The sequence below is a fragment of the Macaca mulatta genome, chromosome 5 (assembly GCF_049350105.2).
Source record: "Macaca mulatta isolate MMU2019108-1 chromosome 5, T2T-MMU8v2.0, whole genome shotgun sequence".
Lineage (NCBI taxonomy): Eukaryota > Metazoa > Chordata > Mammalia > Primates > Cercopithecidae > Macaca > Macaca mulatta.
In genome coordinates, this window is record NC_133410.1 from 111240880 (window position 1) to 111257198 (window position 16319).

The 16319-nt window shown below is 31.5% G+C and overlaps 1 protein-coding gene across 5 annotated transcripts in view; it reads left to right on the top strand.

Moving 5' to 3' along the window:
• The window catches only part of BANK1 (B cell scaffold protein with ankyrin repeats 1), a 319844-nt gene that overhangs the window by 101336 nt on the left and 202189 nt on the right, over window positions 1-16319 (top strand). For all 5 annotated transcript variants that reach the window (XM_001108807.5, XM_078002029.1, XM_078002032.1 and 2 more), the window contains one exon: window positions 9645-9750. In XM_001108807.5, coding sequence (XP_001108807.4) covers window positions 9645-9750 — 106 coding nt within the window. The remainder of the gene's footprint in view (window positions 1-9644; window positions 9751-16319) is intronic.

The window sequence follows — 16319 nt, forward strand, 5'->3', positions numbered from 1 at the left end:
GCTTCTCCTTCTCTCCAGTTTAATCTCATTTTTCTACCTCTCCCTGTGCATTCCAGGCACACTGTCTACTTAGCTCCTGGACCATGCCACGCAGTCTACTGCAGGGAATTTTGCATGTGTTCCTCTATCTAACTGAAGCACTTTTCCAGTTCCCCCTTTATTCTCACTATTTTCACCTAGTTAATTCTAATTGCTCCTCTAAATTCTTTATTCTAGTATCTCTTCCTCAGTGAATCCTTCCCTCATCTTACACAACTCCCTGTATATCTCTTTGTAAAATTGATCACATTCTAATTTGACATCTATGTGTGTGACATTTCTCAAATTAATGCCTGCCTTTCATTACCTCGGTCAATAAGGGCAAAGACACTATCTACAGTTGTGCATTGGCTAACAATGAGAACATGTTCTGAGAAATGCATTGTTAAGCAATTTCATCATTGTGCAAACATCACTACGTGCAAACATCACTCAGTGTACTTATCCAAACCTAGGCTAGGAGTATAGCCTACTACACACCTAGGCCTAGTATAGCCTGTTGCTTCTAGACCACAAACCTGTATAGAATATTACTGTACTGAATAGTGTAGGCAACTATAATACAATAGGAAGTAGTTGTATATCTGAACATATCTAAACATAGAAAATACAATAAAAATATAATATAAAATATTTTTAAAAGGTGCATTCATAGGCAGCTCTTATAATTTGGAATCGCTATTGTATATGAAGTCTGTCATTGACCGAAATATTCTTATGCAGTACATGGCTGTATTTAGTTCTCTGTTTTATCTCCAGGACCAAGGATACTGTAAGACACATGGCTGCTCAATAAATACTTTGTTGGGCAAATAGTAGGTGAAACAATTTTATACATTAAGTTTCCTACCCAGTTTCAAGTGATCCACTTATTAGAGCCCTTTGTTCCAGTTGCCACTAGCACAGGCACAACCCCTTTATGAGGAGGCAATGGGACTACTGGCTGAAGCAGAAACAACAAAGCAAAGAAGGGAAGGACCAGAAAGGAAAGAATCAAATGAATATAAGCAAGATGGATTCTGTTGCATAGCTTGGAACCTATCTCCCAAAACACACTAAAAAAGAAAATTTTAAAATATTTTCAATAAATCATGGCATCATTTATAGAAAGCATTTTTGAGAGACATTGTTTTGAGTATGTTATTGCTATGTTTGTTTTAAAACTTCTGTCTTTAACAGTACCTTGTTACAAAATGGTTACTAAAAAGAGGCAAAGGTAAGAAAGGGCATGGTTCTTATGCTTTATTTAATGCCTACAATAGAAACACTTTGGTGTGTCTCTTACATTATGAATGTCATTAAGTATCTCCATTAATAGAATCTGTTCAAGTTTGGTTGAACAATCTGTTCAAAGTTAAACAATCTGTTCTAAGTTAAAACTTTGAGACCTTTTGACATTAGGAATTAATATATTGGGGTGGGGAGCGTGTTGAAAAACTCAGCACAATCAAGTTTCAGTCAATACTTCAGAAGTGTATTAAGAAAACTTTAATCAGATTGTCTTTACATAAATTATGATGTTCATGTATTTTTCATGATTGATGGGGATGCTAGTCATTCCCCAGTATTTTTTTTTTCCTTTCTTACAGCACAATATAACGTTCATCTGAGCACATGGAAATACTGCATTTCCTCCCTTGAAGCTAGGTGTAGCCATATAACTAAGTGTTGCTCAATCGCATGATATGTCAGTAGAAGCAATACGTGCAAATTTATGAGCATGTCCTTAAAAGACGGGTGGAGTCATGCTCTCTCCCTCACTGGCTTTTTCTTTTGACTGGTTTGAATTCAAACAAGGAAGTCATGGATGAACCTTCTTGTACCATGAAGGTGACATATAACAGTGAAACTCTAGACAGAAAGGGCCTGGATGCCTAAATCCAGGGTTTCTTTCTTGTTTAGGCCACTATCACTTTGGGTCTCTCTATTGCAAAAGCGAAATCTGCATTCTAACTAATTTAAAAGCTATGTGTTATTTAATTTAAGAATTTAGAAATAATAAACAGACTGTATGTTTTGTCAGTGGAAAAGCCAGTTTGGGAGGTCACATCTCCTTATTGCTAGACTTACATGCTCTTCTTATATCATGGTTACATTTCATGAGTTTTTGTATCCAAGAGTTCACATAATAGTATTTAGAGAAAAATAGAATTTTTACTGGAAATTTTGCATTCTACGTTTATAAGATTACATTTAATATTTACATTTAAACTTCTAAAAAATTCTGTCAGTTAATTATTATTGAGATTCATAGCTAATGAGTCCTGGAGCAGGCATTTAAATGCAGGTTCCTTGAATCTCAAAACACATTTTCTTCATGTTATAATACCACTTGCAAGTATTTAAAGAGATTCTACAACTATATGAAGACCTAATCAATAATACATATACAATAATTTGCATTGTTTTATATGTTTGTTTTTGTATTTATAGCCACAGATATTGCAATTCAAAGAAATGATTCATTCAAAACAGAAAATTAAGTTGATAAAAGAAAATGTCTCTTTTAGATTTATACATTTACATTATTATTTTAAATTAACTGCTTTGAGCTGAGCATGTATAAAGTTTAAAAAAAAAAATCTTTGCATAACCCTAGAAAATATTTGCTTTGCTCTTTTTTCTATCATTTTCTTTATAAGCTACAGTAAGATATTTTTAAAGATATGTAAACTATTTATCAGATTTCACTTTAAATGGCTGTTTTGGCTCTCTTTCATGGCACACATTTAAGAACAGAGGAACAAACGAGATGACCTTTCTTTTACTAGTGAAACTTAAACAAGCACAACAATTTGTTATAAGAAGAACAAGGCTGTTTTCAGCTCAACCGTTGACTTTCCTTTTAGATACTTCTTGGCCTACCTCCATTTATGGAAGCTAGAAAGACCAGATTCCAACATTTTTAACTAACCTTGCAGTTAGACATGTCACGTGAGATAGTTTTCAACGAGACACAAGGGGACATCTTTGGAACTTTTACTTTTCTGATTAAACAAAGAAAAAGAATAGATATGGTTGGCTGTAGCCCCCTCTCCCAGTACCCCCACCTCCCACGTACATCACTTTCCTCCCTCTTTCTGGCTAAACATCAGTGTAATGTTGGGAACTGCAGTGGTCATCTTGAAGCCATGGGAGCATAATTTATTCTTTACTTAAATACTATTTCAGATTTTATTCTTCTCTCCAGGATTAGAATGTAGGATTAAATTTAGTGTCTTTAGAATGTAAAGATCTAAGTTAGAATCTTTATTTACCACTTATTAGCTCTGCAAATTTGGGTGTTACTGAGATTTTTGTGCCATGATTATCACCTCTATAAAAGTAGACATTTAGAAAAATCTACCTTGCAAGATGTTATAAAACTTAGAGACAGATTATATAGAGCCTAGCACATTAGCAGTGCTCCACATGTGGTAGTTATTACTATTAGTTAAACTGTTTGAATCTGTTCATTGCATGCTTATTCCTATAACATATATCCTTTCACAGTACTCCAGTGATCTGAACTATTTTCCAACTATTTACGTTATGTAATACTGTCCTAAAATGCTTTGAAAGCCTCTTGATGCCATTATGCTCAGTGTTCACACCCCTCATCAAAGAGAGGAGTGAAGTCCAACTTCGAAGGGATGCTTTTATGTAAATATCTATATATCTCAAGGAATTCAGTTTTGTGTAATAAATATTTAGGGGGATTGTTAGTATTTAATTAAACTTAATTTTTAGATAATAGTACATTGATATATAGTTGTAGGTTATATAGAAAGGGACTGTGTGTTACGGTAGTTTGCGTTTTTCAAGGACTTGGTTCATTTCATCTAAATTATCAAACTTATGTATGTAGAATTTTTCATAGTACTCCTTTTTATTCTTTTGATGTCCGCAGGGTTTGTATTGATATCTTTTGTTTCATTTGTGATATTTGCAATCTGCATTTAATTCCTATTTTTCTTTGTAAGTCTTGCCAAAAGTTTGTCAATTTTCTTGATCTTTTAAAAGAATCACTTGTTACTATAATTTTTCTTCACTGTTTTCATACTTTAAATTTTGAGTTCTGCTGTTATATTTATTGTTCTCTTCTGCTTGCTTTGAGTTTATTATGTTCTTTTTATGCATTCTTGAAGTAGGAACCTGGATAATTGATGTGACACTTTCTCTCTTTTCCAATGTATTATAAAATTTTCTCAGCCCTCCTTTAGCTGTGTTCCAAAAATTTTGATATGTTGTATTTCGCTTTCATTCAGTTTAATGTATTTTTAAAATTCCGTTCAGTTTCTTTTTACTCACAGATTACTAGGTAGCATGTTGTTTGGTTTCTTATTGTTTGGGCGCTTTCCTATGATCTTTCTCTTAGGGATTTCTAGATTGATTCCATGTGGTCAGAAATGACACTGTATGATTTAAATTATTCTAAATTTGTTAATATTTGTCTTACGTCTGAGGATATGATCTATCTTGGTATAAGTTTCTCAAACCCTTGGAAAGAATGTGTATTCTGCTGTTACTGGATGGAGTGGTCTATATATGTGGATTGATGCTGATTGGTTAGAGCATTGGATGATACTGTGTTTGAATTTATTTTTTCCTGATTTTCTGTCTACCAATTGTAGAAAGAGAGATGTGTAAGTCACCACTGTCGTTGTGGAGTTGTCTGTTTCTCCTTTCAGTTCTGTCCATTTTTCCTTTGCATTTTTTTGAAGTTTTGTTTTTCGGTGCATACAGATTCAGGATTACTATGTCCTCTTGATGGATTGATTGTATCATTATATAATGTCCCTTTCTGTCTCCTGTAAATATTTTTTGCTCTGATGTCTATTTTATTGATATTAATATAGCCATTTTTGCTTTTCTTTGTAATCTTTGCATGCTATATCTTTTTTATTCTTCTACTTTCAACCTGATAATTTTACTTATTATAAATATTATAAAAGTATTTATTATAGTTTTATTTACTATAAAAACCTGATAATTTTATTTATTATTTTATTTATTATAATAAAGAGAACATATAGTTAAATCATATTTTTAAATCCACTCTGTTTTTTTTTAATTTTCTCTCTGTTTTCATTTCTGTTTTTTTTTTGTTGTTGTTGCTTTCCTATGTACTATTTACTTTTTAAAGAAATTCACTTTGATGTATCTCTGGTATTTTAAGTGCAACTATTTGCACAACTTTTTTAGTTGTTGATGTAGGTATTATATTATGTATACAAAACTTATAGTCTAGTACTGTCTTCATTTTACCAGTTTGAGTGAAGTATAAAAATCCTACCTCCTTTGACTTCTTTTTACCCAACCCCCATTTATAATATAAATGTCTTAGATATTTTGACCACATATATTTAGAACACATAAGACAGTGTTATACCTTATCTTTAACTGTCAAGTATGAGTTAGAACAGAGAAGAAGGAAAGCCTATCATACTTACCTATACTTTTGCTTACTGTGTTCTTGCTCTCTGATGTTCCAAAAGGTCTTCTTTCATTATACACTTATGGTTTAGAGCACTTTTCTTTCTCCATTATTTTAGGACACATCTGCTGATAACAGATTCCCTTAGTTTTTCAAAGCAGAAATGCTTTGATTTTCTCTTCAGTCCTGAAGGGTATTTTTGCTGGCCATAAGATTCTGGGTTGATAGTTCCTTTCTTTTAACACTTGAGAAATATTTTGCCACTTCTTTCTGCCCTTCATAGCTACTTCTGGCAATCTAATTGTTTTTGCCATATAGATAAAGTGTTATTTATTTTTCACTTTTTTCAAAATCTTTTCTTTGTATTTAGTTTCCAGAAGTTTTGTGATTAGTCTTGGCTTGGAATTTGGGGGGTTTATCCTGATTTTGCTTTTCACAGCTTGCTCTGTCTATAGGTTTATGCCTCTTGCCAAATTCAGAAAGTTTCTAGGAATTATTTCCTTGTCTACTTTTTCATCCCCACCCTGTTTCTCATCTCTTCCTGGGACTCTGATCACAAGAATGTTCAATCTTTCTTTATAGTCTTACAAGTGCTTGAAATTCTGCTTATTTCTTTCAGTGTATTTTCTTCCTATTGGTCAGACTGAGTAATTTTTATTGTTCTGTCTTCAAGTTCGTTGATTGTTTCCTCTGTTCTCTTCATGTCACTGTTAAGCCTACCCAGTGAGGTATAATTTTGATTTTTGTATTTTCAGTTCTAAAAATTCTAGTTGGTTCTTCTTTGTATCTTCTATTTATTTGCTGAGAATTTCTGTTTTCCTGATAAAGCTTTCTATTTTTTATTTGTTTCAAGCATGATTATAATTGCTTGCTGAACTATTTTTTTTTTTACCAGAGCTGTTTTCAAACCTTTGACAGATAATTCTAACGTCTTCGTACTCTTGGTGTTGGCATTTTTATTGGTCGTTTCTTTACAATCGGTTTGCAATCTTCCAGATATGTCATATAAAAAGTGTTTTCTACTGAAAGTTGGACATTTTATTTGTATTTAGAGAGAGGAAAAAGGAAAGTAGGACTACTACATATTTCCAGAAGTCAAGTCTGTAATTCTGAATATTATTTAAAATAAAATTTATATCTTTATTATATTTATATTTTCTAGTTAGGAAGAAATACTAATAATAACAAACTTGTTTATCAGAAATAAGTGTAAATTTATGTAACAGTTTGAGATTCAAATAGAGTTGTGATTTATAAATACATATGCAAATGATTTTTAAGTTACATTCATCAATCCCTTATTCCCTCATCTGGAACTAAAAAAATTTTCTTGGGAGTAGTCTAACACTTTCTTCATACACATAAAGCATTGTTTTTTAACCAGACTTTTGCCTATTTCATTTCTCAGTCTGTTTTCTGTTTTCTTTTTCCATTATTCTCAATAAATACAGATGCATGTATGCATGTATATGTGTATGTTTATATGTATTTATTATGGATATGTATTTAATTTGTTCTATAACAAAATAATAACACTAATATAATTTCATCATTTTATTCTATTCTTAATTTAACATCAAGTTCATTAACTAAAGTCTTAGGATAAATGTGATTTTTGATGAGCAAACTTTATACTATTTTATTTCAATCTTCCTTTTTGAAAGATTCGTACAATTGTATCAGCTTCATCAAATGTTCTTTGGGTTGTACAATTTATTATAAGGCGAGAAACATTCTAATTTATGTCATTTTAAAATTTCAATGCCAATGTTTAGAAATGTTGCATATTGTGTCTTTGAAACACAGTTTTAAAAGGAGCATAACTACTCAAGTCAGATATTTTTGGTTAGGTTGTCTTCTAGGGAGAAATCTTGGGATTATTTTTCACAGCCATTTCTGTGATTTTTCACATCTTTGTTTTGTGTTATATACCACTTATTGATAGCAAGCATAATACTATGAGTATGATTATTAAATTAAAATAGAAGTGATTAGATCCAACTATTTTAAGAGTTATCTGTATTCTTTCCTAATTGTCTTTGTCTATGTAGCGACCTTTTTTTCTGATTCTGAATACATTGCTACTTTATTTTTAAAATTCATTATATTATCTATAGCATTTCTCATGTTAAAGTGCTGTGGTACCCTCCATGAGAAATGGTAGTTTTCATATTCCTAGTGGGAACTCTTGCTCTTTTGAATTCTCATCTGTGTTTTAGAATCTCAGATCTGGAAGGAATCCCAGAAGCTATTTTATGCCTAACTTATACGTGAGTGTAATAACTCTATGCCACACCAATCTCTATCCACTAGATTTTGTATATTTTTAAGAAGAAATAGTGAATGGATCTCCTTATGTAAAAATGTCAATGGCTAGATAATATGCTATGCAGAACTGTCAAGGCCATTGACACAAATTTTAAAGAAAATTTACAAACTAATGTTATGATTTCCATATATTTAAAATTTCTCTCATCAGTTTGTATCACTAAAACACATTTTTTTAGCTTTAGTATAAAGTGTGAACATATTACCAATAATTTTTTGCCCCACTGCTTCTTTCAAAGGCTTCCTGAAGAGATTAAAACAGTAATACGAACTAATATAAAATTGCGTCATCTTCATTTAGAGGATAGGTTGCACTGAATATAAATACTCAACATATAAACAATCATAATTATGCTGAAACCTAAATAAGTTTAATTTATTTCACATAGCAAATGTTTCCACATTAAGCATTATAGGCCTGAAACAATCACTCATTGTGTACAAAATGAATTGCAAACTTATCAGGTGTTTAAGGCCCTATCTGAAATACCCACTTCCTTTTTATCTCTCATTCTTCTGTATTCTTATGAAACATAGTGTCCTTAACCAGGCCATGCATATGATACCTGCATGCCTATATGCAATTTGTTTGTTTAGTCTAGAATGCTCCTTGTGTGTATGGTCATCTCCATTTGGAGCATGTCTTCCATAAAGCCTTTGCTGGCCAGTTCTTTCTTTGTGCAACTGAGGTAGTTTCCTTTTGCCCACACTATACCTAACTCATAGTGACTTTCAACATGGTACCAGGGACTCTTCATTGCCCATATGTGATTACATTACTGAATTTTTGGAAGGTAGAGTTTGTTGTCACATTTTCCCTTCTTCTTTTTTTAAAAAATATATTCCAGAGCTAAGGGCTTTGCATAGTCTGTGGTGTTTACTAGATACTTGTGAATACTGGGTTTTGTTCTGCGTTACATAGCTACAAGTGGAGAAAAGGATTTTTCATTCCTTCTTTACACTTCTTAGCACAACTTTCAAGAAATCCAGGGAGACCTAAACCATTTTATTACTTGCACCCAGAATTCTGAAAAATTAAGAAATAAAAGAACAAAAATGTCTTTTTTTCAATCCAGTTATTTAATTTGCGACTATATCTTGATAATATTTCTGGTTTTATTTTTGGAAATCCTTTCAAAAGTCTTAATTAGAAACTTTTGTTCCACAGTTCCCTCCTCATCCCATGACTTTATTGATTAGCCTACCTCCTTAGCTATAAACATCTGTGTCTTGAGCAATTTGGTCCCAGTCATAGCACGACAAAACACAACTTGAAAAGAATACTGGTCTTTGTAACAGGTTATATCATGGGCAGTAGAACACTTGAATATTGGATGGCTCCTCCCAAAATGCTTAGCTAGGGAAATAAAGTAGAATATAGTTACTCTGTATCTGCAGGGGAAAAGAAAGGCCAAGATAAATATTTTCCCTCACTTAGACACAGCAATAATGTAACTTAAGACCATCTGACTTTTGATCCTTAAGTTAAAGAAAAAGATTCATTTTATTATTTCATTTATTAAACTGCAAAATATATTTTACCAAAATTTATTATTGAAACAAATTTCATGGTTATCCTTGACCTACTGTAATTCTCTTTTAAAATTTGTATTTGAGCAAAGTTATAGTTTCTTATCCAAAAGCAGAGACTTTTATTTCTTGAATCCATTTTTCTGTTACCTTAATAATTGGTTTTTAGGCAAGGCACTTATGCTTTGATTTATTTTTTCTAAAAAGTTATCAGTGTTACTAAAGATTAGCCATTGTTTACCCCAGTTAATAAATTTTCATTAAATTGCACTAAAATGAGTTTCTATGTAAATAATTAACCTAGTGAAAATTGTTTTTCACTTGAAAACAGAATGGCATTGAAGAACTTGATGGTGTCCTTACATCCATATTCAAACATGAGATACCATATTATGAGTTCCAATCTCTTCAAACTGAAATTTGCTCTCAAAACAAATGTGAGTATTTTCCTGCTGCATCAATTATTTTTTATATCACATTCCATTCTATGTAACTGTTTAATAAATGTTATAACCAAAAATATAGGTAGCTGCTCTGCCGATGAGATGATTTAGACAACTCCTGACTCCTGGTGAAAGGGTACATTAGTACAAACTTCTGAATGTTCGTTTGGTAATTTTTTTTTAATCTCAGGCCTTAAAAATGCACATAACTTTTGCAATTAACAAGCCTACTTCTTGACTTTTACTCTAAGGAAATGTTTGGGCAACTTCATTTATGATAAAAATTATTCATCATATAATTGTTTATAATAACCAAAAAGTGGAAATACTTTACAAAGACAAGTAATTGATTATACCTATTTTCATACATCTATTAATGCAACCACCAGAAATTAATATTATTATAAATTTATTTGCTTGCCATGGTGATGTTTTCATGTATACTTACATGAATAAAAGGCAGGCTATGTAGCAGAGAGAGAGAGTGATCATCTGTGTAAAAAAGTACATGTACATTTAACAGCATATGGTCTGGACAGGTGTGCAGCTAGTGTTCATGGTAGTTGTGTTTGGGTTGTGCAATTTCAAATATTACATCTTGTTTCATCTTATTGAATCTGTATTTTCTACAACAACTATATATTATATATGTGACTTAAAATATACAGATATCAAGAAAAGTATATATAGGAGCTATACATGAAAAATTATATTTCCAGATGTCATCTTGAGCTCAGTAGTATATTTTAGAACTTTTTTTTGTTGCTGCATAGTTTGTTGACATACTGTTTATAATTCATTTATATGCCGGCTATGTGTGAAACACTAAAGTAGAGATGTAATGGGGAATATGACAGACATGAAGCTAAAGAATATAAGTCTAATGTTGACATAATAAAAATTAATGAGCAAGGTTTTATTTTCTGTAGGGTTTCTGTGCTATTTAAAGCAGTTTTGTCATCAGCCTGGAAGGCTTCAAGACGGCAATAAGAAAAGAGTAGGAGTCCTAAGGCACAGCTTCTTGTGATTCACCTAGATATGTAAGAAGCTGCATAATGGTGAGGTTCCATTAGGAAGAAAAGCCAATGGTATGCTAGCTGTGAATAAGTACTCTTGTGAAATTAGTGGCATTTTATTTTTGTTTCCAATATATATTTTAACAATATGTAATTCACTTACAGAACTAAATACTAGATGAGAATGGAAAAGGAACATGATATGATTCTTTACATACAACACATAGTTTAATTGGAAAAACAAATAATAGACATGTATTTACAGAAAGAATCAATGAGATAAACTTTGTGGTAGTGATTATATTAACAATAGAATTTTAGATAAATGGTACATTATTTTTCAGGGTGTGCTTCAAAAAGGAAGTGGAATTTTACCTAGGTCTTAAATAATTATAGTCTCCAAAAGAATGAAAATAATCTTCTAAAGATAGATAATTGATTATGTAAATTTTGGTGCATCTATTAATACAACCATCAGAAATTAATGTTATTGGAAATGTATTTGCTGGCTTGAATGATGTTCCAAAGTATACTTAATTGAATAAAAAGCAAGCTGGGTAACAGGTTAGTTCTATTTGGAAATTATCTCAAAAGTCTTAATTAGGAACTTTTGTTCCACAAACCGCTCCTCACCTCATGGCTTTATTAATTGACCCGTCTTCTCATCTCCTATAATCGTTTGTATCTTGAGCAATTTGATCCTAATCACAACCTTCATTCAAGCTAAGGAACCAATGAAGACAGAGAAAGGAGAAAGGAATTCTAGGCAAGAGAAAGTGCATACAACGGTATGAAGATGGAATTACGACACAGTTTTACAAATTTCCTCAGCATTATATTTGCTTAGGCTTTTGGAATCGAAATTGTGGAGATGGAGAAGATGGCATGGTTTTGGTCTCTTGGTTTTACACATAGAGAATTCTAGATAAGGTTAAAACTGCCTCTCAGTATACTGTTTAGGTTGTGGAATATGAATTTTAGAGCTAAAAAAGCTAAGATAATTGTGGCCCCTTATTTTTATAGATAGATAACTCTGGATGGGTTATATCAGAGCCCCTGAAAATGTGAATCTGGTTCAGCAGGGATGGGGTACATTCTAAGTGTTTGCCTTTTAAGAAGCTTCCAGGTGAAACTGATGCTGCTATACCTCAGACCTCTCACTAGGTACCAAGACTTTAGAGCAATTGTTCTCAAACTTCGCCGCATATTGTAATCACCTGTGTAGCTTTTGAAACATCCTATGCCCAAGCCATACCCTAAACCAATTTATTAATCTGGGAGTAGGTCCCAGCCATCAATAGTTTTTAAAGTTTCCCAGGTGATTTTAATGGGCAGTCAAATTTACTAGCCCCTAATTGCTTCAATGTACTACAGACCAGCAAGATAATTCTTCCTTATATTGAATTTTGACACAGAAAAAAAATGTTATAAAGATAATAGTATATGAAAGTTTTGAACCATCACTATAATTAATGATAATTTTGTATCTGAAAAAAATTACAAAATTAAAAATAATTTTAAAGCTAAAAATGAAAAGTTTACTGTAATCCAGATAGCTCATTCAGAAGCATTATTGCTGGGTATTATTGCATGACAGATGTTATAAAACCTATATATAACAGAGCCAAAGAATCTCCATAATATTAAGCTCTAATTTCTAATTAAAATACAAAATACCATAATATATGTAATAAGAATATGCAATAAAGACATGAATATGACTGAGCTAGGGTTTTGCTTGCCTCCTTGACCCAGTAGTCTCAGATCAATGTCAGCTTCAGAATATCTAGTCTTTAAGGCTTTCCACCTGTGTTTCATAATGTTCACGCTGATAAGGTTTAAGTTACCTTTATACATATATTAATCAAGGGAATTGGAGAGAGAAATGGTGGGTTGTTGAAGAACCTACTAGAGGCATTCTGAGAGGTAAATTCAGCAAACCATGAATCAGGTGTAACCCCAGGTATCTATCCCTGAGGACAGGTCTCTAATTATTTGGTGAACTATTTTATTTATTAAACAGTTATTACTTATTTCTCTATATCTTAGCTATGGGAAATTGAGAAATTGAGTCACTCTGAGAGAACATAATCATAAGGAATTGAGAAAGTATACATTGAGATTGACCTACCCTAAGGATTTGTCATGGAATTACCTGCAGATACCTATGGTTCTTTAAAAGTTTAGAGTGAAATGCTGTATCAACCAAAAATTTTATTATTGCCCCATCTTCTCTTTAAAGTTATTTTGGTAAATTCTGGGTTTAGTTTCCTGCCACTTCACTTATAGTAAGTAAAATACCATTCCATGTCAATATGTCTTAGTCATTTTTTATTCCTCTACACAATACACTCATGTTTTCTTGCATTATAGGGGTGGGCGGAAATAAGAGGGAAAATACGTAACAAATAACATTCTGCTTTAATGTTCTCTTACCTTGTAATGCTTCATTTTTTATTTAAAATTAGTGCTTTCCATTGACAAGAATTTTCCATACAAAGAAGTTCTCTTGAGGAGTAGAATGTTATCAGGTTTCTAAATAAGCTTGATGTATTAATGCAATACAGGACTTTTGAACACGCGAGTCATAGAACTAATTCATGAACAACTTTCTAGTGTGTGAATCATCAGCAACTGTGAAGTCAATATAAAAGATTGTGATAGGCAATTTTGAGCTGATGTATACCGTACTTGAATAGAAAATACCAGAGTACATCACTTGAAGTATGAATATTATTTTAAGCAACTTCTCTTTTGGTGGTAGATTTATATATGAACACACATGCTGTGAGTTGTCATTTAAAAAAATGACTTGGTGTGATGGTGAAGTGGAACAGCACACTTAGGCAAACACAATTGTTTTAGCCCCTCTGTAGTTCTCACCTAGTCTGAGTTTCAAGCCTGCTGCAGAGTCTCATAAATCTCACTGCAGCAGATCCGAGAATTTTCGTAACTCTTTTCAGAGTCCTTCCAAAGCCTGGATGATGCAGAGAATCTCCTGTCATGGACAGGAAAAACACATAGTTTAGCTTGTTTTTATTTTTACTTTTTACAATCTACGCATTTAACAAAATTGCATTTGTACCTCAAATTTATACCAAAAAAAAAAAAAATGCTTGTTTTTAAAGGGGCTACAGTTCCTGATTTAGTTATCATAAGTGGCAATTAATTTATGAAAAATTAAACTAGGTTATTTTTTCCCAGAATATCTACCTTCACTTAGAAAGAACTGGTTCAGTAGAACCCATGCCAATTTATAGAAAAGCATGTCACAGCGTATATTCATTTATAATTGGTAGCAATATTTTAATCTGAAAGAGGGCAGCAGATGATCACCCAGGATTGTGAAAGTATTAACTCAGAATATTATCTCCAAATATATCTTTGAAATATGGAGCATGAACTGGATATTCAGTACATCATGTGGTGGTAACTGTAACTCGAAGACTTGTCTGGGACTAGTAATATCTTTAGGTTCACAGAAAATAGATCATTTACTAATTCAGTGGAAGAGAACTAAATGTCCATTGGATTGTCTTTTTTATATCATTAAATAATTTAAACATGCAGAAAAATATAGACAATAATATAAAGAACACCCTGTAGCTTTGTCAGATTTTAACACTTTGCTTCAGATCTTTTTTTCTTAACAAATAAAACATTATGGATCTAGTTGAATTTCTCTATTTCACTTTGTGATTCTATACCTCGAAAAAAACCCATCATTTTAATTAAATTTCTTGACAATCATTCCTGTGCAGTCCTTCATCCTTTCATTATGTGTGTTTTCATGATTAACATATATTGTTGTACAATTTTGTAAATTTTATATAAATTACATCATACTTTTTCCTTCAACTTATTATTTTTTATTCATATAAATTTTTTATCTATACATGTATATATGTAGATCTAGGTCATCATTTTAAATGTTCTATAGGATTATTTTGGTTGATTACAACATAATATGTATCTGTTCTACTAATAAATACTAGTGTTGTTTTTACATTTTTTTTTATCATTGCAAGTAATGCTACAGTGAACAATCTTGCATATGAAACCCTATGCATATATGTAATAATTTCTCAGGCGATACAATTACCTTGAAAACCCTGGTTAGACTTATTCCTCTTTATCTTATGAGTTTGTTAACATCAAAAGTCTTATTTAAAAATTATATTTTTAAATTATTTGTGGCTGCTCCTTTCCTTGATACCTGTGGGATGGAGCTATGTATCAGTGAAATTTCTGTTCTAAACAGATATGTACATATGTACAGTGCTAGATATTTTCAAATTTCTATCAAAAATGTTTGCACTGATTAATAATTTCACTAGCAGTATTGTGACATTGCTCCACATCTCTTCTACGTTAAGAAATGTAAAGCTATTTATTTTTGCCAATGTGACAGCTGTTGAGAATCTCACTCTTTAAATAATATTTTAATTACAAACATAGTTGAGCATCTTCTGTTTATTAAGTTGATTTTTCTTTAGTGAATTTCCATTTAATAGGCTTCATTTATTTCTATTAGTTGTTATTCTTTTCTTATTGAAGTTTGAAAATGCTTTTTTCTTTTTCAGTGTACCTATTTTAAATAGTAACTATTTGTCAGTTTTTCACATTTGCAAATGTGTACTTAATTAGTGGCTTGTCTTTTATACGGTATTTTATGTGAGCATATGATTAAAGTTTATAATAAATCTTGGTATGTATTAGAGCTGGACCCTACTTTGTCTTTACATGATTTTTGTTCCACTTCCTTTATTTGTCCTATGGTATTTAAGATCAGTATGTCAGTTTTCCATGAAAAACTCTGTAAAATTGAAATAAAAATGTAGATTAATATGGTAAAAAAAAAAAGCATGATACTTTATTTGGGTCTGTTTACAACTTTCAAAAAATATTGTATTTCATAAAACTTTTGACAATCTTTGTTACATTTATTCCTAATTATCTTAGGGTTTTGTTAACATCAAAAATCTTATTTAAAAATTACGTTTTTAAATCATTGATGGCTGCCCCTTTCTTTGATATTTGTGGGATGGAACCAAATATTATATAATGTATCATGGCTCTACAGAGAAAGAAGACTTTTAACAAGTGAGGAATTACTACTCTCTAAAAAGAAAATTAGGAAAAGATAAAATCAATGCTGAGAAGATATTTATAAGAAACTTTTTTGAGATATTTTTCCAGTATATGAATTTTGCAAAGCATGAAGTTTTAGTGACCTGTTCCATTTGCATTTTAAACTACCTGAGAAGAAAATCGGAAGCTGTGAAGAAATCAATGTAAAAGAAAAAAAAAATGGGCAAGAGTATTTTTTCCGGGATGAAAAGTAATAGATGGTAGGGAAAAATGTAATCATGTAAATTCATTTCAAATTAGTCACAAACACATCATCATTAAGTAAATACACTAAATTGGGGATTGATGTATACATAAGACATTATACAAACTTCTAGTGATTAAATTAGAGATTTGGCATGTAAATTGACTGTTAAATTATAGATTTTTCCACTCCATTTTTTTTTTGTTAATACA